The sequence below is a fragment of the Malus domestica genome, chromosome 13 (assembly GCF_042453785.1).
Source record: "Malus domestica chromosome 13, GDT2T_hap1".
Taxonomy (NCBI): domain Eukaryota; kingdom Viridiplantae; phylum Streptophyta; class Magnoliopsida; order Rosales; family Rosaceae; genus Malus; species Malus domestica.
The window spans coordinates 443542-465835 of NC_091673.1; the positions used below are offsets into that span (position 1 = coordinate 443542).

Sequence of the window (22294 nt, forward strand, 5' to 3'; positions counted from 1 at the left end):
ACAACCTATTAAATAACGGGTCATTTTGGATCAACCCGTTAGACTCGTTAGCATCTGTTAGCATCCGTTAGTTGAGGATATTTTAGTAATTAAAGTAAAGCCTTAACAACAACAAAAAACTATGAAAAATAATAATAATAATAATAATTGTTAACGGGTGATCCGTTAGTTGGATTCGGATGACCCGTTAACTTAACAGATTGGGTTCAGATAACCCATTAACATAACAAGTCAGATCAAATCCGACTCAAACCCAATAAACCCGATCCCGTTTACAAGTCTAGCCACATGATGTTTACCCTTTTTACCCGTAACGCTACCCTACCCTCACTTAAACACGCCACACGAGGAGAGCGAGAGAGCGAGAGAGCGAGAGAGCGAGAGAGAGAGGCGCAAAAAAGGATACAAACGTTGCAGCTCCAGGTTTTAGACCTTTATCTGGAAACTGAATGGGACATTCAGGTCAGATTCGTGCAACTCAACATAACTTTTTTTTTAACCTTCTCATTCAGCACCTGGCTATGTAATCAGTTGGTACATTTCTCATATCAATGTTCTAAATTTAATTGCAGTTCTTGTAATTTCTATCCAATTCTTCCAAGCTTCCATGGAGCTTCGTGTCATCCTTCATCTCAGTTTCATCTGTGCAAAACTCGTTGCAAGGTCTATCGCCTCATTTAGACGAGATGCATCTGTTCCCTGATATCGACAATTCAATGGGAAAATTGGAAAAAAAGTAAGAAATAAAACCAACTTAAATCTTAAGCATGAAAAGTAATATGATTTGCGCAATCATAAACCATATTCAGATTCTTGGCAAGGAAAAAAATTGGAGAAAGTGGTTGAGACATAAGTCGATGAACACTAACCTGGCCAGAAGCAAGGCCACCTTTTCCTTTTCCGCATCTTCCATTTAAAGGACCCATAGCTGCTGTCAACCACTCTGAGACCTCCAACTGAGTGCCCTTGTCCCCTGGTACGCCAGCACACACCAAAGCTTTATTTGTGGTCTCATCAGTGCTGAAAACCATGGCGGGAATTCCCTGCTCATGAACCATCATGATCTTAAGTTATTCTCCTCAAATTCACAAGAAAATTGACAATTGATCAACATCATAGCAAATAATAATCAAAGTATTTCATGATGATGATTGCTATTCATGCATTGCTCAATTCATGCCATGGTGATGGGTTTCTCTGTTATGTTATGACACTTATCGGTTCGCACAAGAGGCCAAAGAGAAAGTGAAATTGTGCTACTGACCATCCCAGTGATCTTCAAAACAGCCTCACGAACTGCAGCTGCATCCAAACCAACATCAACTTGGGAAACACAGTAAGCTTTACCATCAGAAGCAGCAACTTCAGCCATCTCAGTTGCAACCTTGACAGCATTCTTTATATTTTGCTCTGCAATCATCTTCTGAGCTTTCTTTAATTGGTTCTGTTTGGATGGAGCAAGAATTATTCCAGTTAAGTACACATATATAAAATACTGAATCAGTAAAACAAAAAAAAACAAAAACGCAGGTGTTGTCCTAACTAACTGAAATACCTGAAGCACAGCCATCTTGGCCCTGATTTCAGCTTTCTTAGCAGCTGGAATTGGTGCCGAGTCCACACGAGATTTTAGGGAAGCTACTTTCTGTTAAATGAAAAAAAAAAAAAAAAAAGATTAGTTACATATTAAAGATCATGTGAACACTATCTGGTCAAACTTTACTTGAAAGCATAACTCCATTAGTTTATAGAAATACTTGAATCATCATTTCTGAATCCAAACAATGAAGATTCTGGGAAAGATCAAGAGAAACAACCTTCTCCAGCAAGCTTCCTTCAGCCTTGGACGCTTCATGTACGTCTTGCTCAAGCGACCGAGCCAATTCAATTGCCTGAAAAGCAACTTCACTTGTGACAGCAGTTATTCTCCGTATTCCCTTAGCAATTCCCTCCTCAGATAAAAGAGCAAAGGCCTTTGCTTCACGTGTATTTGATATATGTGTCCCTAGATGTATGAAAAAGATAAAGGTCAGGTTAAAAATTGGAAATTCCCCAACAACACATCAGTAGGTTATGACATTAACCTCCACAAAGTTCTGCTGAAATTGATAACCATTCCTCATTTTCAGGGTATTCCAAAAGGTCCTCAACCTTTCGCCCAATAGCTACCACTCTTACTGGGTCGGGATATACCTTTATTAAAACCAAAAATAAATGTATCACGCAAGACAAAAATATAGCCATCGAGAAGTCTAACTAAATATGTTAACATTCAGAAAATTACCTCTCCAAATACAGCCCTTAAACCATTGATGCGCTTGGCATCAACCAGGGCTACCTCCTTAGCAAATACACCTAATTCAGCTGTGATTTGCTCATTCACAATTGATTCTATTCTTCTCAAACTGTCAGGATCTACTGGCTTGCCTGTTCAAGTTCCACTAGGAGTTTTAAGAAATCCAATAGACACAGATCACCACGTAATTCTCTTAACTTAATGGACTAACTTGAAAAGCTTTACCATGTGAAAAATCAAATCTCAATTTCTCAGCAAGAACAATAGAACCCTTCTGGTCGACATGATTGCCAAGAATTTCCTGCATTAGAAATGCTGAATGTCAGCAACCACATGGATAAAACAGTTTAGAAAATAAAAATTAAAAAACTGGTGGCAGGTTTTGGGCTGTTGGCATTTGAACATACCCTCAGAGCAAAATTCAACATGTGCGTGCAGGTATGGTTGGGCGCAATGAGTTTACGCCTATTGTAGTCAACCTGTACCAGAGAACCCAGTAGGAGTTAAAACAAAAAGAAACATATATATCTAATCACATATGCATAACTATTAGCAAATAATGAAATGAAGAATCACCTTGCAAATTACTTTGTCACCGACTAAGAGTTTGCCACCCTCTCCAGAAAAAGAGCCAATGTGGACAACAAAACCTCCATAAATTTGAACATTGCAAACTTGAAATGAGAGAGAGGATCCTTCAAGTGACCCAGTATCAAAAATCTACACGCACATCAAATTAAACCAGATGCACAAAACCATTAATAAGAATCAAACCTATGCACAAAACAATTAATAAGAATCAAAACTATCTCAATCAATGTGATCTGATTGTTAGAACTCAAAGCCTACTTACATAATATAGCACTAACTTAGTTCAAAATAGTGCTCCTGATCAAGAAGAATATATTATGTAAGCTACAGAATGAAAATGAAAAGTAAAACCAAGGACCCTACAAATCTTAAATGACTCCTTATTTTCAAAGTGAGTGTTAATTTGCATCCATGTACATAATGTGTCCTTGCATTATGAAGCTGCTGGGGATGTGCATGCACGACAATAAAGGCCAACAAAGTTTAATTTGATTATTTTTTTTACCATTAGCAGTAAGAGGATTGGTTTCCAGTTTCCTTAATTGGAGCCTGTGATGATATTTTGTCTTCATACAAGATCTGATGCGCTTGTTTAAGAGAGAGAGAGAGAGAGAGAGAGAGAGAGAAAGAGATCTTGTGCATGGAAGTAACATCCTTGTAAGTTTAGTAGACTATATTATGCCAATTCAACACAAAAGTAACATCCAAAGACTTTTAATACTAAAATGGTGGATCAAAGTAACCAATTTATATTAATACCTGACCACCTTGCTCAGCATAAAAATTTGTAGACTCCAAAACTATACCAACTTCATTGCCAGCAGAAGCACTATTAATAAACTCAGAACCAGTATAAATTGCTTTTACCACACTTTCATGGTCCTGTATTGGTAGAGAAAAAAAAATGCAATAATCAACAACAAATTCATTAATCCTTTGTAAAGACTGATGGAGCTTCAACTCTTCGAAACACTTTTTTAATAAGAAAACTCTTGGAAACAATTTTGTATATCAAGGAATAAACATTGCATAGCAAACTTAGTATAATTCCGCAAAAACATATAGAATATGCAAAATGTCAAAAAAAAAAATAAATAAATAAATAAAAAAAACTACCTGGTTCCAAATAAATTTAAAGCTGTCATCTGTTGCAGCAACCCCCCTCTTGTGCAATGTAGCAGTAGCATCAGCATCCATAACAATAGCACCACCAGCTTGCTAAAAGAGTTTAATAAAAAAGGTAACATGAGTGCGCTACCACATGAAATTTCTGTTATACCATTTAATTTATAAGAGAAGAGATTTCCACAACCATTTGTCTACCCCTATAAACCCTTTTTATTTCGAGCCCTTAGATAAATAAATAAATAAAAATGAAACGGCAGAGATAAACAGGGGTGTGCAGAAAGAAAAGGGTAAGCAAAAATAAATTTTATTGTCACTTAGTTCCCAAAATCTAAAATTTTTCTTTTTCAACAACCAGCATCATATGAAGAGAAAAAGGTTGGCCAACATATGAAGTTGACACTAGAATATGGATGAGCAAAAGTGGGAAAATGTCAGAAGATATAGTACCTTATTTTGAGCGCTCCTTGATCTTTCTCGAGCCTCATCCATAGCATTATTGAAACCCTCAACATCAACTATTAATCCCCTTTCCTCTGCCATCAACTGTTGGAAGAAAGTACCAGTGAGCAAAGTCATGTACACATAAATATCCAAGAGAACAATAGATCTTATGTACCTGAGTCAAATCTAATGGAAACCCAAATGTGTCCCACAAAACAAAAGCATCCTGCAGTCACAATAAGAACAAAGTCAACCATGGTAATCAGCAAGGGAAAATGATAATCTTCAAACATGAGCACTATCCCAGTCTGCTACCCATAGATAATGGAAATGATCCAGTTCAACGAAGAATAATTTAAGTTGGTGTATCCACATGTGCAAAGAAGCATCACAACTCATCCCCACGTATTCTAGCTAATGGTCTGTTTTATGAGAAAAGTTATTTAGCTAATTGTCAAGATCATGTTCCAACAAACTCGAGCAGCATCTGTGATCAACTTACATTCAAGTAAGGTCAAATTAAACAAAGTACAGGTACTGGATACCAGGTGTCAAGAATGTTCTTTCTCAGCATGAATATCATCGCTTCTATTTATGATGCACAGAGAAATATCTGTGTAGGACTTGGTTTCTGTTGTTAAATTAGTTTTCTACCAACTAGATATTATAAAAGACTGCATTTTCAGTAACTTTAGAAGAAGCATTGCAGTGGTGTTAAATGAAAGGTTGGAACAATGAAAAGTTTCTCCCTTTCTTTTGTGAGAATAATACTCACAGCAATGACACATATGACACCGGTCGAAAATAAGTGAAAGAGTAAAACAAAATTCAGAAAATACGAACCTGCCCACTAAATGTTTTGCCTTGAACATCCTGAGCAGCCTTCTTGAATCTTTCTATTCCCTGAAAACAAATCAATCATCAAATCAACTTAGTTGCACATAACATCCCTTCCCCACCCCCCAAACAAAAAAAAAACATAAATCTCTCTACAACTCAGTGTGTACATATAACGAAAAAAGAAAAGAACGTCTCATGAATAGGGAATTCATTTTAATGCAATCAAAAGAACCACAAAATATTGAACTTTGCAACAAAGGAAAAGAAATGCCTATACAAATATTCATAATGTACATTCATACCTTCTGTAAAGTCTTCTCAAAAGTTTCTTCCTCCTCTTTGATTACCTCCCTTATATGTGCTTCATGTTGTTGTACCTCTGGAAAAACATCACCCATCACTGTCACCAGAATGTGTACAAGCCTGGATTCCACAAATATCATATCAACATTCCATATAATTACAAATCACAAATTGCAGTATGTCTGTCGTTCTTACCCATTGAAAAATCCTTCTTTAGCTTTTAGTACATCGTTTCCATACCGAACAGCACGACGAAGAATGCGCCTCAGAACATATTCACGACCGTCATTGCCTGACATAAGTAGAAACTCATAAGGTACACTTTTAAAATTACTCCACCAAAAAAGGTTAAGAAAGTATTAAACAACTCAAAAACATTATATCTTAATGTAAGATGTAGACAATAAACTATCACTACCAACTAAAAAAAAGAGAACACCCAGAGCTCTGCATCACAGTTTTCCCAAAAATATGACGACTATTTAGTTTTCTCAAAAATAGGATGACTATTGCACATATGAGTATCTTCACATATTTTCTCACTCATTAGAAGTCTGATCAGTCACTATCTAAAAAGAATATATCCTTTCCAACTCGTTTAAAAATTACAAGGCATAAGCCTTAAGTGTAAACTACAATATCTCTACAAATAACATGGAGCCAAACACCGCCGATGAAACAGAGCCAAAAGACGATGAGCAAAGTAATGAATAAGTAGACCAACCACAACCAATAATTCACAACCGTGTCCCATATATGGAGTTCTGTTTACCCAGTGGGAAGCAGACACCAATGGCCTCAATTTCAGTACAGTAGAAGGTAGCATTTAACTATTGTCTGCCTACCTGGACGAGACCCATCAGCAATGGAAAATGAAAGAGTTCTTATATGATCGGCAACAACTCTGTATGCCATGTCAATTTTGTCTACATCATCCACACCAACTTTCCCAGAATATGGTGGAGCCCCTGTTGCCTATAAAAATATTGGAGACATGAAAGCAATGTCAATAACAGAATTTGATTCGTTTTCTTTTTCTTTACTGTGTAGGTGTCTCTCTATATACTCTATGTAGTTGGGTTTGCACTTTCTGGATAGTAAATGTATTGTGCTTTGAGAGGACCCTAAAAGAAATTGACATCTCACCTGTTGGATAGCATCAAAGATGGGCATGAACACATCAGTATCATAATTGCTCATCTTGTTCTGAAGTATAGAAGTTAATCTTTCAAATCCCATCCCAGTGTCAACATGCTTAGCAGGGAGAGGTTTTAGAGAACCATCACTTTCCCTATTGAACTGTTGGAGTAATCAAGGAACAAATACAGTTTACTAAATTAATTGTCCAAAAAATAAACCAGAAAGCAAAGATAAAAAATAATGTGGCGCTTATATTGCAATTTTAGATGTTGTGCCAATAAATATAAACCATTAAGAACACAATTCCAGTTTTCAATGCCAATTTTCTGGACCTATATAAAAGAAATGCTAATCCATATACAAAGATCCATAAGATATGATGTCAAAGTTATACCTGAATAAAGACGAGGTTCCAAATTTCAATGCAGGTAGGATCATCGTTGTTGACTAATGATGCAGCATCACGATTTCCTATTCTATCGTAATGGATTTCTGTGCAAGGACCACAAGGACCCGTATCGCCCATCTCCCAGAAATTATCCTATTTTGGTGGAGAGAGAAACAATAACAATAAAACCAATTAGATAAGGTCATTTCAACCTGATAAATAATCATTACAAAACTACTATAAATTTAAAAAAAAAAATTGAAGAATAGCATACCTTACTGCCAAACGGTAGTACATGGCCGGCTGGTAGAAACTTAAGCCATAACTCTCTAGCTTCATCATCAGGAGCAAGACCAGCCTTCTCATCACCACCAAAATAGGTGGCATAAATTCGATCTTCTGGCAGCTTATAAACCTGCATATCAATACGTCAAGAGTCATAGTAAAATTATCAGCGCTAATATAGTTACTGCTAGTGAAGAATTAAAATTGGGTGAAATCTGCTTACTTTTGTGAGAAGCTCCCAAGCCCATCCAATGGCTTCTTTCTTGAAATAATCCCCGAAAGACCAATTGCCGAGCATCTCAAAGAAAGTGTGGTGGTAAGTGTCTTTCCCTACATCATCGAGATCGTTGTGCTTCCCGCCTGCTCTTATACATTTCTGGGTGTTGCATGCTCGAGTCAGCTTGCTCAACTGAGTGTTTGGGTCTGCTGTGCCCAGAAAAATGGGCTTGAACTGGTTCATACCTATTCGTTCGAAACATGCATACAATCGAGCTTATCGGCAAATATATACTCCATTTGGTGGGTGGGAGAACTATCAAATATTCAATATAATGGCACAAAACCCCGAAATTAAAGGAAACTAAAACACAACATGGGATTCCATAAACAATCAAGCTAATTAACAAAGATATACACTGTCTGGTTACTGGAAAAAAAAACCAAAGATTCAACATATTTGCCCAAAACCCTCCCCCTTCAGCGGGCGCAAATGGAGGTAGCGGGACCATTGATCAATGAATTCCTACCTGTGACTGCCCCCTTTTTCCCGACTCAGGTCATAAGTCTCAAACAATTTATTTTATGGAGTTCCATAGTGCGTGTCTGTCGAATAATTTATCACTAAGAAGTAAGAAAGAAGGGTTGCAATAATATATATATATATATAAGATAATTCCAGATTGAAAATCTCTTATACGATCCAGTTCTACATCTTAGCGGTGAACTAATGAATATAAATTGAGCTTCACTTCCCAAGTCGGGAATGGCATCATTTATTAAAAAGTGCTAGCGTTCACAATAGATGAGCATGAGCTAAAGAGGTCGCCGAGAAGTTGACCAGAACAAAGAGCTGTGCCGGCAAGTTTTCTATGAAATCGAACCAGAAAATTTCATGGAAATTAAGAAACTAACACACAGCACGGATTGAACTACCCGAATCGATTATCAGGATCTCATGACAATCAACTTGAATCAAGCGAATGAACAAATACATGGAATAAAGCAATATGCGCACAAAACCCTAATATATAAGACGGGAATGAACTGCCTGATTCGTTTTCCGCCACAGTAAAATCCAGCAACAACTAAACTCAAAAAAAGAAAAGAAAAAAAAAAACTAATAAAAGAGGAATTGAAATCGGGATTGACGAACCAGCATTGGCGAATAAAAGAGTGGGATCGTTGTGAGGAACGACGGGGCTAGACTTCCAGAAGACGTGGCCCTTGTCCTCGAAAAACTTGACGAAGGTGTCCCTGACGCGCTTCGCCGGCCACTCCACTTCCTGCGATTCACCGCCCGCCATGGCGGAGGGAGACGAGGACGTGGCGGAGGATGAGTAGCACCTGTAGCCCGCGGCGAGGGGGCGACTGCGAGAGAGGCGCGGCGGCGGGAAATGAATGGGAGAAGAGGGAGAAGCGAAACGAGAGTAAGGTTGTAAGAGGTGAAGGAAGCGGAAGGCTATTGTTCCGTTCTCACGAAATCCACTCCTCATTCATCCCTTTTCTATTGGGTCATAAGTGGTAACGCAACCCTTTTGTTACGTGTTGTGGAATATATGCCTCTTCTTTTTGGTTGAATCTATGCCTTTTTTTATGGTTGAATAGATGCCTCGTTTTACCTTTGTAAAATATAAAGAATTGGGTAAGTTGACAAGAATAATTTATGCCAACGATTAATTAAGGATGTATAAGAATCTATTTAGGTTTAATTAAAAAATAACTAAGAGTTTTTTTTATAATTATAAAAATAATATGACTACGTTTAGAATGAAAATTTAAATTTAGTCGTAATAATATTGACAAGAGAAACCGATGTTAGAAATTTCTTTACCAACCACTTGAATTTTTAAAACAAATTTCAATATTTTTATAATAAAAAGCACTCATGCATAAGGTTTTTTAGCATAAGTATTTTTTTAGCATCATTTAGTTTACAAATTTTATCTATAAATTTAGTTTACCTAACCTACCATTACTCTTCCATTTTTTCATCCACAATTTTATTACTATTGATTACATAACTTGCACAATTCCAAATTTTTATGTGAATGTATTTAATTGAGATTTTATTTTATTTTATTATGAATTCGAGCATTCAATCTTACATTCAATTGAGATTATGAAAATTTATTATATTTGATTACAAATTCAGGGTATTCAATCTTAATTATAAGAGAGTTTATAAAAGAGTTAAAAACTAGTGGCCAGCTTGTGGCTTTATCAGAGCAGTTCCACCTCAGCCCTTTAGGCTGGCACCCAGGCAAAAAAAATGGATCGTCATCCCTTTTTTTTGCTCCACCCCAGCCTAATAGGTTGTCACCCTGCCCAAGCCAGACCACAAGCTGGCCCAACATCAACAGAATAAAGGGAAGATCCATTTGTCGTCATGTTGATGTCAGCATGACGCCGACCACTTTTTTTTTTTTTTTTAATTTTTTTGCGCCAAAGAGGGAGGTGTTGTGGAGGCTGAGAAGTAGAGCTGGTCGAGGCGGGAGAGGGTGTTCGGAGGGAAGGAGCAATGGAGGGAGAAGGACGGGCGGACGATGAAGAGGTGTGGAGATGCATAAATTAAAAATATTTGAAGGACATGAGGTGTGGAGATGCAGTAGTCGAAGCGCTTGTTGAGAGTGTAAAGGAACTTGTTGTTGAGGTCGGCTTGGGATTTGAAGGACGGGGGGGGGGGGGGGGCGACGACGTCAAATGATAGGAGGAGGAGGTTTGGAGGCGGTGGTGGGAATGGAAGGGAAGTGCAAGGGTGGATGGCGGTGGAGACGAGGAAGAGGTGTGGAGATGCATAAATTAAAAATATTTTAATAATAATATTATTTTATTTTATTAAAAAAATCAGAAAATAAAAGTTAAATTATTATTTTATAATAAAAATTAATAATATTTTAATAAAATTGACTAGGCTATTTAGTTTTAGGGATGGAGATGCATTTGACTTATTACTGTTCATTGGGATATATCATTATTCACTGAGTGGATTAAATGGGCTGGATGCTGGTGCATTTTTTTAGGGGTGGACTTGTTGTCATGGTCATGCACTCTTTTAGGGATTAGGAAGACTCACATAGACATTTTAGCATCTCCATGACTATCATCACGTGATTCGCCAATCCCAAAAATTGAATCCATAACGTGTCATGTGAAATACAGGCTTAAAATTCGTCTCAATCACTAGGTAACCCGTGGTGCTTATGGTGTAGCGGTTGATGGTTGTACTTCTTTTTTTAATGATATAAAAAAAAATCAACTATCAACCAACCACATGCTTGTGCTCGAAGTAACAAAAGTGACATTGAGAATTATACCTTCTGTTATGTCACCAATGTTCAAATCCTTAATCAAGCAGCACTCATCATTGCCGGCAGTCCAGTGAAAACTGTAGATTCGACGCGGAATTATCACAAAGAATGAGGTATCGGATAATCACTCGGCTTTTAAATATCGATAAATCTTTGCACACCTTTGCAATTTACGTACCAATTTAGTTGGTTCGTGCTTTGGATCACCATCGAAGAAAGTAAACAGAAAGAACCGAGCCCAAATTAGTATGGGCCGGTTAAGTTGGGCTTCAGACTCGCCTCTCTCATCCTAAGCCTACCCGACCCAGCCCAAAATAATTCATTGATCATCTTGGTGGCCGACCCGCCATACCCAAATACCCGACTCGCAAGCCCATTTTCATTCGGCTGAATTTTAGGGGAAAGGAAATCGGGTCGGCGGGTGAAAGGCTGGAAGTGTATTCTGCACAGCCGCAGTGATCCTCTGAGAGTGTGATGGCGACGACGACAACGACGACGACGACGACGACGACGACGACGACGAAGAATAAGAAAGTGGTGTTCTTAGCTTGCTGGATATTCCTCGCGGCAGCAATCCCAGCCGTTGAATCTAAATCAGACGGCGTAGGCGAATGGCAACTCCTGACAAAGCAAAATTTCTCCTCCCAGATCCGCCTCCACCCTCACATCCTCCTCATCGTCACTCTCCCATGTAATGTCTCTCTGTCGCTCTCAAATCTAATCCTAGTTATTAATCTCTAATCACGAGTTTATGTTAATTAATTATTCTGAGTTAATCTTGAAATGCCGCGCAGGGTCGGGAGAATCTCGATCGCTCATGAAAGATGTAGCTCAATTGGTTACCGATAATCATGAAGATTTCAGCTCATTGAGATTGAGGTTTATGTACAGAAACGCAGAGAAGGTGTTGGCGGACGCCATTGGAGCTGCCACTGGAGCAGAGGAAACAACAGTTTTGTACTATCACAATTCTGTGTCTTACAAGTATGGCGGAAGACTTAGGGCGCAAAATGTATTGGCTTCGCTCCGTCCGTATGTGGCGGTTGGACCAGAAGAGCTTCCGTTCAAGTCCCTGAAAACTCCGGAGGAACTGAAAGAGTTCGTTGATTCAACTGACAAAGCTTTGATTCTGTTTGAGTTTTGCGAATGGACTTCGAAATTGCTTGCCAGGAGGAAGATGAATGGAACTGATCGAAACGGTTCTGCTCTGCAAGGTAAAGGTTTAAACTTTAAGGCATCGTTTGGTGTTTTCGATTAGATTTTAATTGATAACGCACTACTTTAATTGATAAGAAATTTTCTTTGCAGGGAATTTTCTTGGATTCAACATCAGCAGAGAGGCGAATTCATCACCAGCACACTTGGGGAAGAATATCCAGAAGGTCGCGGGTAGTTTCGAACTGCCATTGTTGTTATGATACTAATTTATGTGATGAAATATAGAAGCACAAGTGTAGTGATAGTTTGCTGCTGTTTTCTTTTTGGGAAAAAACAGGGTATTGAAAGTGCAAAGATGTGCGGTGTTGATTATGGGCTTGGTGGTGTTCCTTGGCTTGGGGACTTCAGCTCGGTAAATGACAGTGCTTCTTTTGAGGAGTCTGAGCAAATGAGCTCATTCTGTAATCGCGAAGAATATCAGCTGTTTGACTCTTTCCTCTCAAAGTTCACAACCGTTGCACGGGAGTTCTTTCTACCTCCCGAAAGGTATAAATTTGGTCTGGTCTCAGAAAGATCGATGCTCTCAACTTTTGGGATTGAAGATTCCAGTACATGGTTGGCAGTTCTGTACTTATCTGGATGCCCCGGCTGTTCAAAGATTATTAAGAAAGAGGAGGACCTCAAAAATGCTTTACAGATGGATAATTTGGTTGTTACGGAGGTGAGTTATCTATTCTTCCCTTTGGATTACTAAACATATTTTCGGTTAACTTATACTTACATGTACAAATTGGTGCATGAATAGGGCAGTAGTTCCAAGTTTAGGTTCCACGCATGCTAAGGGATTAAAACAGCGGTCAATAGTATCTCATCCTGCATGTTTACTTCTTTTTTCTTTGTGCTATACTAATTCTTTTTATAATTTATTGTGGATAGCTCACTTTGTTATTAAAATTAGCAGTGAAAAAATTGATCCATAATATTTTGTAGTTGGAAGGTCTTGGAAACACTTTGAAGCCTGCTTTACCTGCAAACCAACCATCAGCACTCCTATTTGTGGATAGATCATCTGACTTGTCAGAGACTAGAATAAAATGTAAGAAAGCTCTTGATGCTTTTCGAGAGCTGGCACTGCACTATCATATTTCACGCCAAAGTGGTGGGCAATATGGAGACAAGTCTGAGAAATCCTCGGTCCAAGATTATCAAGCATTAAGGAGTACATCTGGATATCCAAAACTAAAGTTGTCTCAGACAATCAAATTAAACGACAAAACGTCTACTTTCATGATTGTAGATGAAGGAAAGCAAGTCACTTTGGATAATATAGCTTTGGATCTACAGGGTAGTTCCTTGAAGGAGATCTTGGATATCGTACTTAAGCAAAAGAACAAAGGTAAATTAAGCTCGCTTGCAAAAGAGTTAGGTTTCCAACTTTTATCAGATGACATGGACATCAGGTTAGTGAATACATTGCCAGTACAGAAAGAACTTCAGTCTGATCAACTTACAGAAGAGCTGTCTAAGGAAGGCCTTGTGACAAGTAGTGTTAATTCAGACAAGGATCAATTGCCACACAGGACTAGTGTATCTGCTGAAGAGCATCTGGAAACTTCGGAAGTCACAGATTCTGACATCTTTTCTCAGACTGATGAAGAGAAAACAGCATATGTTGGTACAAGTAAGCAGTTCTTATCTGCAGATAGTGAACAACATCTTGTAGATCATAAACTTGATAGTACTGAAGATATAAAGGTCGATGAAGAAAGTTCTTCGCAGGAAGACAAATCAGGGGAGCAACAGCTTTGCTCTCAAGGTTTTGAGGGCTCTTTTTTCTTTTCTGATGGTAATTATCGATTACTTAATAGTCTCACTGGTGGATCAAAAATTCCTGCCTTGGTGATAGTTGATCCCATTGCCCAGCAACATTTTGTCTTCTCAGAAGAGACTGATCTTAGCTATCCTTCACTGGCTAATTTTCTTTCTGGGTTTGTTAATGGAAGTCTTCTTCCATATCAACAGTCTGAATCTGTTCTTCAAAGCTCTAGGGAGGCCACTCAACCACCATTTGTTAATCTGGATTTTCGTGAAGTGGATTCTGTCCCTCGAGTTACAAGTCATACCTTCACCGACCAGGTGATTGGGTTTAATCAATCAGACACTGACGCTTGGAATAAGGATGTCTTGGTCCTTTTTAGCAATAGATGGTGTGGATTTTGCCAGAGAATGGAATTGGTTGTTCGTGAAATATATCGGGCTATGAGGGACTATATTAAGTTGCTGAAAAGTGGATCAAAGAATGAGAAAACAAGGTTTCACGATGGTAACTGCATTCTAATAATATTATAAAGATGGGTTATATAAAACGTTATCTCCATGTTTAGTCCATTTTTGTCTTACTGGTCCTGTATTCATATGATTGGCTACATCTGACAGGCGACTTGAAGGATGAAATGCTGAAGCTTCCATTAGTATACTTGCTTGATTGCACCTTGAATGATTGCAGTTTGATATTGAAATCAATGAATCAGGTGTGTCTTGTGGAATGCACTAATATTTCTCCTCGTATATATTTATAGTAGTGTGAATACGTATCTTTTAACCTAGCTGGCTTTTATTGTTATATCTGTAGTTTCATTTCTCCGTTTCTAAGTAGCGTATGTTCTGTAACCTATTCCTGAAGAACAATAAATTAAAAATTGTTCTTGAATGTGTGAAATTCGTGTTTTTTTGTGTGCTCATACCTTTGTTGGAAAAGCAGAGGGAAGTTTATCCTGCTCTCGTGCTCTTTCCAGCTGAAAAGAAGAATGCTGTCCTTTATGAAGGGGATATGGCAGTCACTGAAATCTTCGAGTTTATGGCCGATCGTGGAAGTAACTCGGATGATCTTATCAGTGAGAAGGGTAATTCAATTTAATGTGCGATGTTTATACTACCAATGTCTATGGATCCTTAACTTCTTATAGTAATTTTCCTTGTTCAAGACTTATGTCGTCTACTTGTTGATGATTTTGTAGGAAGCTTATGGACTGTAGCAAAAAAGTGGGGAAGGAATCAAAATTTATTTAAGGTCCAGTCTTCTGACATTCACGAGGGAGCTCCCTTTGAAAAGGACACACTTCATGAAATACTTTTAACACAGACGCATAAACAAGGCATTAGAGACAATCAGCCCGAGTCACACACATCACAAGGTTTGCAGGAAGCAGCCCTGCGTGTGGTGACCGGTTCCACTTTAGTTGCTACTGATAAACTTCTTACTGTACATCCCTTTGATAAATCAGAGGTTCTTATCGTCAAGGCAGATCGAGTTTCTGGATTTGAAGGTCTGATTATTAACAAGAATATCAAATGGGATGTTCTTCTTGAATTGGACAAAGGGCTGGAGATGCTATCCGAGGCCCCTCTGTCTTTTGGAGGACCACTTGTAAAGGTTGGAATGCCTCTAGTTGCATTAACTCGAAGATTTGTTACGAATGAGTATCCGGAAGTCCTGCCGGGTGTTTACTTTCTTGATCAATCAGCAACACTTCGTAAAATCAAAGAGATCAAGTTAGGAAATCAATCTGTCAGCGACCACTGGTTTTTCTATGGGTATTCAAGTTGGGGTTGGGACCAACTCTTTGATGAGATTGCTGAAGGAGCTTGGGACTTGAGTGATGATGGTACGAGGCATTTGGATTGGCCATCGGGTTGACAGTTTTTCGACGTGATAGAGTTTTCGGAGCATCGCACAGAGGAAATTGGTTGAGCAAGCGCTGAAGGAGGTTTTAGAGAGAAATAGGTCTGCACACAAAACAATTTGACATGTTTGTAACATCTTATGTGCAAAATACTGTAAAAATATTGGAATTTTTAGTTCATTATGTTACTAATCGAACTACAGGCTTGACTTGGATGTAACCTTCATGAGAAGTTATTTATATAGAAAACCTTCATGAGAATTTAATCGATCTTTTCTGAAATGTGGTTCATTTCGATGCTCTTTCTTTCTGTGTGGGTCGATGACGGGGAGAGAGGGTGAATGTGTCGAGGCGGCGCCACTAAAGCTTCACGCCATAGGATACTGGTCCCCAAAGCGATCAATACAGACATTTTGGTTGGTATTTCACCTCGATGTCGATGGTACCGAGAAAACCACCCGATTATTCATCTATAATGTCTCTGCAAGAGAATGAGACTTTAATTCGTTTCGGTCCACTTAGGACTTAACCTTAGGGGTGTGATATTCACACATCTCATTTTACTTCTCACACACCTTTTAAAATTTCGGCCGTCGGATCGGATGAATTGAAAAATATCAACGGACATAAATTATCAAGGGGTGTGTGAGAAGTAAAATAGGGTGTGTGGATAGCACACCCTTAACCTTATCGTGGTTCTACTTAGAATGAGAGGTGCTCGTCATACCGAAATTTCCCTTCTATTCATGAGAGGACGGCTAGAAAAATAGCTTCTAGGGGTGTGCTATCCACACACCCTTTTTACTTCTCCCACACCCCTTGTTAATTTTTGTCTTTTTATCTTCTTCAATTCATCGGATTGGACAGCCGAAATTTAAAAGGGTGTGAGAGAAGTAAAAAGGGGTGTGTGGATATCACATCCCTAACTTATATTAATTTTTAGGGGTGTGCTATTCACACGCCCCTTTTTACTTCTTACACAACTTTTGTTAATTTCTGCCATTTGATATTCTTTAATTTAATCTATCTGACGGTCACAAATTAAGAGGGTGTGTATGAAGTAAAAAAGGGTGTGTGGATAGCACATCCCAATTTTTATTGACTTGTTTGATTATTTATTTTTTGTTTACTTTTCTTTCGGTGTTTGCGTTATACATGACGTCGTTTGGCAAATAAATTATAGATGGAGATGTCATATTTGTCAAAGAAGATGGTCCACACGCTAAAAACATGAAGAAAACTACTCCAAATAAAACAAATGGAATCATTTTTCGATCCATAATAACAGTCAACTGGACGTCATCATGAGTGTGCGTGTGCTCTATAAATTGCAGATATCTCTCACTGACAACCTGCACAATTCGTGAGAGAGAGAGAGAGAGAGAAGGTTGAAGATGAGCAGCAACGAAACCACAGTGCCGGAAGCCTATCCGATGAACGGTGGAGATGGCGCATACAGCTACACCAAAAACTCCAATTGCCAGGTTCCTTCAGTTCTATCAACTAATGTAGTTGTTCATGTTCATAATTTTCATGTTAAAAAACGATTGGATAATTTGCGTTAAATTTATCTATATTAGGGGGTAGGGAGATTCAAACTTGGGTGTAGGTGAGAGCACATTGCTCTAGCAAACTCGACTAATATGCATTCATGTTTCGAATTTCAATTCTTATGAATAAATGAACTTTTGCCTTGCTCTTCCAATAGAAAATTTTGTAAGAGGTTTTGTTGACACAAACTATATTTTATACTGTGCAGAGAGCTGCAGCAAATGTTTCAAAGAGTCTACTTGATGATGCAATAGCAGAGAAGCTTGACGTAGAGGACTTCTCTTGCAATCCAAGCAACGCATTTCGGATAGCAGATTTGGGATGTTCAGTTGGACCAAACACTTTCTTTAGTGTCCAAAACATTCTGGAGGCAGTGAACCACAAGTACCAATCCCAATGCATCTCCTCCCAAATGCCTGAATTCCAAGTATTCTTCAGTGATCATGTTGCCAACGATTTCAACACCCTTTTCGCATCTTTGCCTCCGGAAAGGCAGTACTTTGCAGCTGGCGTGCCGGGATCTTTCCACGGCCAGTTATTCCCCAAGTCCTCGCTTCATTTCGTGCATTCTTCGTATGCAGCTCACTGGCTCTCTAAGGTACCGGAGCAAGTGGTAGACAAGAACTCTCCGGCGTGGAACAAAGGGAAGATTTACTACACGACCTCCCCTGATGAAGTAGTTGATGCTTATGCAGCCCAATTTGGTAAAGACATGACAGCATTCTTGGAAGCTAGGGCTCAAGAGCTTGTGGTGGGTGGAATGATGGTGATAATCATGCAAGCCATCCCAAACGGGACCCCTCCATCTCGGATTCCAAATGGCATCATGTTTGATTTTCTGGGGTCTACTCTCATGGAGATTGCCAAGGAAGTAAGTCAGTTGGCAACTCTTACGTGTTCAATTAGAAAGATTCAACAGACGAGAATTATGTTAGTTGGTTATGACAATGCGTTTGTCTCTTGCAACGCACCTAACTTCCTCTATGTTTGTTTTGTAACACTTGACTCGTAGGGATTGATTAGCGAAGGAGAGGTGGACTCGTTCAACATTCCAACATACAACACAACTCCGAAGGAAATGATGGAGGTGATCGAAAGAAATGGATGCTTCAGCATAGCGAGAATTGAGTCGACAAGCCCATGGTCAAAAGCCGGTCATATGATCAACGGGCCGGGACTCACAATGCAGCTCAGAGCTGGCATGGAGGGAGTTTTCAAAACACATTTTGGAACTGAGATAACGGACCAAATGTTTGATAGGGTTTATGAAAAAAGTGGAGAACTTATTCACAAAATAGAATCCAGCTGCAAAGAAGGAACTCAGTTGTTTCTTGCTCTCAAACGCAAATGAAGCAACACAAATATTGTGCTAAACACTTTCTTATGTTTAGTTAATACTTTTCTTTTGGTATATCTCTTGAAAGCGGACTTTGTATTTGACTATTCTGCATATGTTTTATTTCTTTTGAGTAAACCTATTCATTTGAAAGAATTCCATACACTTTTTGAAAGGACTCCAAAAACTAAATGAACAAAAGTCGTGCAAATAACTTTAAAAAATGACATTTTGAGTGACATTCTTGTGCAACTCATTCATTATCTGTCGGAGCTCAACTTGGCCTTTAAAACTAGCTTCTAAGGAAGTGTTGCCCAAGGGTTCTTAAACAATTCTTTGTATCGTTCCAATTTTATCTGGGCACTCTCGAAGGGACACTTTTAGTCACTTCAAAATATGTTTTTTTTCTTCGATGTAAGATGATTCTGCAGAGAGAAAATCACCTACCCAAATAAGTTGGGTGGACATGATTTAGGCCCGACAATTGGCGCTACCCAAGTTCAAAACTAGAGCCCAAATTTCAAAATCTTACCCAAAAAGGAAAAACTGGGAGTCCAAAGCGGGTGATTGGGGGTTCGGCCGGCCGGTTTGGATGTTGGACCCGGTCAAACGCGACAAGAAAATGATGAAGTTTCCAGCGAGTGTCTTCCTTCGAAATGGCACTAAACATTCTCCAATCAATCGATCAAATATTTGTCGGTCTGTGAATTGTGAAATGGAGGAGGAGCCCTTGAGATTGCAGAATTGGGATTCGATTCCGGTTCAGCTGCAGTTACATGGCATTTTCAATCTCTGTATCCTCTGAAGCTGCTGCTCCAACGGTAATTCCAACCATGGCCGACTTGCCCAAGGTCAAACTCTTCTCCCGTCTCCCCTCGCGTTCTGTTCTTCTTCTTTTGTAATTTAGCAATTTTCTTCTTCTGTCGTGGGCAAAACTTAATCAGATTTTTTTGTAAATAAATTCGTCCTTTTTTTTTCCTTGTAGTTTCTTTTGCATTTTTCTGTCCCCGTTCTTCATATTTATTGATTTTCCTCTTTTTCCAAAAGCTAAATGGTAATCGGAAGCTGGAAGCGCTTAAGCTTATCGATCTGTTTATTTCTTTTAACTTTTGTTTTGGTTGTTTTTAGACCGAGTACAATAACAATTCTTGCCTGATTATTTGGTAAAAGTGCTTTTTCTGTGAATATTCATTTGTTAAATTTGCTTTTGCTTTTGAATGATTGGCATTCATGTTGCAAGAAATAAGTTGTGCTAGATTATTCGGTTTCCATAAAACACAGAACCTAATAATGGATTCGGTTTCCACATGGATCTTACTGGTTGTGCAAGTTTGAATTTTATTGTCTTGGTTGCTTACTTGTGGGTTTCATGTAGGAGCATTTTATAGAATCCATCAAGGATGACTATGACGTCACGTGTTGGGGTTGTGGATTACGCCTTGTTCTTCCATCAAATGCTCCAATTTTCAAGTGTGGTTGGTGTGGAGCTTTAACAAATCACAATGCGGGGAAACGTGAATGCAAATACTTTTGGTTGAGGCGCTTGCGGGATCGCTGCTTAGTCAGTATCCTGTTCATGTTTATGCTATTTGTGATGTGTATGTACTCGTTCCTCGTGTCATTCGCTTTGGAATCTCTCTCCATTTTGCTTGCACTTTTGTTGACATTCCTCGTATAATATCTTCTGTGTGGGAAATGGTCAAAATATTTCCATGAAAGAAGATCAAGAAAATTTACTTAATTGCAAAATGTGAAACTGCAATGGGGGAGTTAATAGCTTCTTTTTGGGGATTCAGGAGCGTGTTACGAAATTTGCATTGTTTTGTGTGTTCTACAGGTCGAGTAGATAGATTTTGTTTTTCTTTTATTTTTCATGTTGACATGTTTTCTAAAATTGCAGGTGGTGGAGTGTGGGCGCTGTTCCCTGTTCTTTTCGATATCAGCTATTTCCATGGAATTTTTCACTCCATCATTACCTTCATGTTATCTGTAGCCACTGTTTATACAGTCAGTTCTGCTTCATTTGCGTGTGCTGGAACACCTCCATACAGAGTGTGGGGAAGCTATCCAGCTGTGGGGAAGGGTGACCTCGATAATTATACCTTCTGTCACCAATGCTCAAAGCCAAAGTCGCCTAGCACTCATCATTGCCGGTCCTGTGGAATGTGTATATTGGACATGGATCATCATTGCCCATTTGTGAGCGTCGTCATCTTCTTCCCTGTTCGAAAATATGTTGGTCGGTTGTTTTACGGAATATCTTTCTGTCTATTGAATGCTTTATCTTTTAATCACTTGACTTCTAGGTATCAGTAAGACTTGGTTGATTGGGATATGAGATCATAACACTCATACTGATAGCATTGTCGCCGTACGATTTTGATGCAGATTGGGAATTGTGTTGGTGCGTCTAACCACCGACACTTCATTGCCTTCCTCATATCAGTTGTCACCAGTATGTTCTATATTTCTATCATGGCTATGTATGTGGGTTATCATATCTGGCCATCCATAACATACGACCACTTACATGCCGTTGACAGTGATTCAGCTACAACAGCTATCCGTGGGATTATACATGGTTTTCTAAGATCCGCTGTCCTTTTACCCCCTAGAGGGCTTATTCTAATATATCTGTTTGTTTCAAGTGTTTCGTTGGAGATAGGGCTGGGCATACTTCTGTGGCAGCAGCTCAGTTTTATTTACGAGGGAAAGACGTATTTGAGTCATTTAAGTTCACGGGGAAGTGATGAAGTTGGAGAGAAGGATTGCCAAAACCTCGTGCGTTTCTTGGCATTCCCGTATCCCTTGTCAAGATATCTTTCCCTCTGCTCTCTCTCAAGAGTTTTGCCAAGTTTCCAAAAGAAGACGCATAAACACAAGAAGTAAAAGCACTACTCTATTTTCCTTTTCCTTTTCTATTACTCATTTTTTAGGAGGGGGGCTTGATTTTACTTTCATGGTAAGCAAAACTTTGAAGGTTCACGGGGTTTATACACCGAGTAATACTATTCATACTATGTTTTTGTATCATATTTTCATACCATTTTAAGTGACATTTGATGTTGATAGCCACATCATTTGAATTAATCAGATTTTTAAATTTAATTCATTATTTAATAAACTAATAATTAAGAAAAATTAGTTAATTAAATGATGATTGTGGTATACGAGGAGTCTTTCTCCTTCATTTCCTTGGGTTTTGCAAATTTTTCAAATGATGTGGCTGCCCACATTAGATGCCACCTAAGGTGATTCGAAAATGTTGTACAAAAATATGATATGAATAACATTACTCGACTTTTTTTGTAGGGGGATGACTGTTGGAACACTTGTGGGTTTATCGAGTTGTGGATGATTTGTATTATAAATTTAAATTAATTGGAGAAGATGAAACACTTTTGTTTAATTTTATTTACTGTTAGATGTAGATTGCAGAAATGGGTTGGATAATGTTCGGAAAATATAAAATTTATATATGTATTGTTGGAAATGTAATCAGTTACCAGTGAGAAACCTACAATAGCCGTTGCCGGTCACATGTTTAAAAGTGGACTTCCCCACCTCTCGTTTAAAGGATAACATTTCAGTACCTCCTCTCCTCCTCCTCCTCCTCTCTCTCTCTCT

At 38.6% G+C, this 22294-nt stretch overlaps 4 protein-coding genes across 5 annotated transcripts; 3 read left to right on the forward strand and 1 right to left on the reverse strand.

The window, feature by feature from the left end:
* Window positions 1–468: 468 nt before the first annotated feature.
* On the reverse strand, window positions 469–9194 carry LOC103430605 (alanine--tRNA ligase-like). Its single transcript, XM_029091100.2, has 23 exons — window positions 8785–9194; window positions 7636–7874; window positions 7402–7542; window positions 7134–7280; window positions 6746–6898; window positions 6445–6574; window positions 5795–5891; window positions 5599–5719; window positions 5300–5359; window positions 4632–4682; window positions 4463–4558; window positions 4004–4105; window positions 3647–3769; window positions 2873–3016; window positions 2704–2775; window positions 2522–2597; window positions 2285–2427; window positions 2085–2193; window positions 1818–2005; window positions 1556–1645; window positions 1265–1444; window positions 870–1043; window positions 469–699 (listed from the first exon to the last, which is right to left on the reverse strand). Exons 1-23 carry the CDS (start codon window positions 9122–9124, stop codon window positions 628–630), a joined length of 3048 nt encoding a protein of 1015 aa, XP_028946933.1. The 5' UTR covers window positions 9125–9194; the 3' UTR covers window positions 469–627.
* Window positions 9195–11326: 2132 nt separating this feature from the next.
* Window positions 11327–16041, forward strand: LOC103451468 (uncharacterized). 2 transcript variants are annotated; one of them, XM_070810651.1, is made up of 8 exons: window positions 11327–11630; window positions 11734–12153; window positions 12248–12326; window positions 12434–12818; window positions 13088–14420; window positions 14534–14628; window positions 14859–15000; window positions 15115–16041. In XM_070810651.1, exons 1-8 carry the CDS (start codon window positions 11414–11416, stop codon window positions 15792–15794), a joined length of 3351 nt encoding a protein of 1116 aa, XP_070666752.1. In that variant the 5' UTR covers window positions 11327–11413; the 3' UTR covers window positions 15795–16041. The 2 variants fall into 2 exon arrangements, with proteins under 2 accessions (XP_070666752.1, XP_008389087.3); XM_008390865.4 differs by having other exon boundaries at window positions 12248–12321; window positions 12435–12818.
* Window positions 16042–17046: 1005 nt separating this feature from the next.
* On the forward strand, window positions 17047–18823 carry LOC103451469 (loganic acid O-methyltransferase-like). Its single transcript, XM_008390868.4, has 3 exons — window positions 17047–17264; window positions 17540–18202; window positions 18344–18823. The coding sequence occupies exons 1-3, from the start codon at window positions 17175–17177 to the stop codon at window positions 18680–18682; spliced, it is 1092 nt and encodes a 363-aa protein (XP_008389090.2). The 5' UTR covers window positions 17047–17174; the 3' UTR covers window positions 18683–18823.
* A 198-nt stretch (window positions 18824–19021) lies between these two features.
* LOC103451471 (protein S-acyltransferase 11-like) lies at window positions 19022–22280 on the forward strand. Its single transcript, XM_029090922.2, has 5 exons — window positions 19022–19518; window positions 20043–20265; window positions 20568–20866; window positions 21056–21552; window positions 22170–22280. Exons 1-5 carry the CDS (start codon window positions 19444–19446, stop codon window positions 22177–22179), a joined length of 1104 nt encoding a protein of 367 aa, XP_028946755.1. The 5' UTR covers window positions 19022–19443; the 3' UTR covers window positions 22180–22280.
* The last annotated feature ends 14 nt before the right edge of the window (window positions 22281–22294 follow it).

What these genes read in the sequence shown, in the direction of transcription:
- LOC103451471 (XM_029090922.2), top strand. Translation starts at nt 19,444, where the DNA reads ATGGCATTTTCAATCTCTGTATCCTCTGAAGCTGCTGCTCCAACGGTA. An exon ending in CCATGGCCGACTTGCCCAAG is followed by an intron (nt 19,519 to 20,042) that starts GTCAAACTCTTC and finishes GGTTTCATGTAG; the next exon opens with GAGCATTTTATAGAATCCAT. An exon ending in TGGATCATCATTGCCCATTT is followed by an intron (nt 20,867 to 21,055) that starts GTGAGCGTCGTC and finishes ATTTTGATGCAG; the next exon opens with ATTGGGAATTGTGTTGGTGC.
- LOC103430605 (XM_029091100.2), bottom strand. Translation starts at nt 9,124, where the DNA reads ATGAGGAGTGGATTTCGTGAGAACGGAACAATAGCCTTCCGCTTCCTT. An exon ending in GGAACCTCGTCTTTATTCAG is followed by an intron (nt 6,899 to 7,133) that starts GTATAACTTTGA and finishes TTACTCCAACAG; the next exon opens with TTCAATAGGGAAAGTGATGG. An exon ending in GTGACAAAGTAATTTGCAAG is followed by an intron (nt 2,776 to 2,872) that starts GTGATTCTTCAT and finishes TCTCTGGTACAG; the next exon opens with GTTGACTACAATAGGCGTAA.
- LOC103451468 (XM_070810651.1), top strand. Translation starts at nt 11,414, where the DNA reads ATGGCGACGACGACAACGACGACGACGACGACGACGACGACGACGACG. An exon ending in AAACGGTTCTGCTCTGCAAG is followed by an intron (nt 12,154 to 12,247) that starts GTAAAGGTTTAA and finishes TTTTCTTTGCAG; the next exon opens with GGAATTTTCTTGGATTCAAC. An exon ending in GAAAACAAGGTTTCACGATG is followed by an intron (nt 14,421 to 14,533) that starts GTAACTGCATTC and finishes TACATCTGACAG; the next exon opens with GCGACTTGAAGGATGAAATG.
- LOC103451469 (XM_008390868.4), top strand. Translation starts at nt 17,175, where the DNA reads ATGAGCAGCAACGAAACCACAGTGCCGGAAGCCTATCCGATGAACGGT. An exon ending in CCAAAAACTCCAATTGCCAG is followed by an intron (nt 17,265 to 17,539) that starts GTTCCTTCAGTT and finishes TATACTGTGCAG; the next exon opens with AGAGCTGCAGCAAATGTTTC. An exon ending in TCATGGAGATTGCCAAGGAA is followed by an intron (nt 18,203 to 18,343) that starts GTAAGTCAGTTG and finishes CTTGACTCGTAG; the next exon opens with GGATTGATTAGCGAAGGAGA.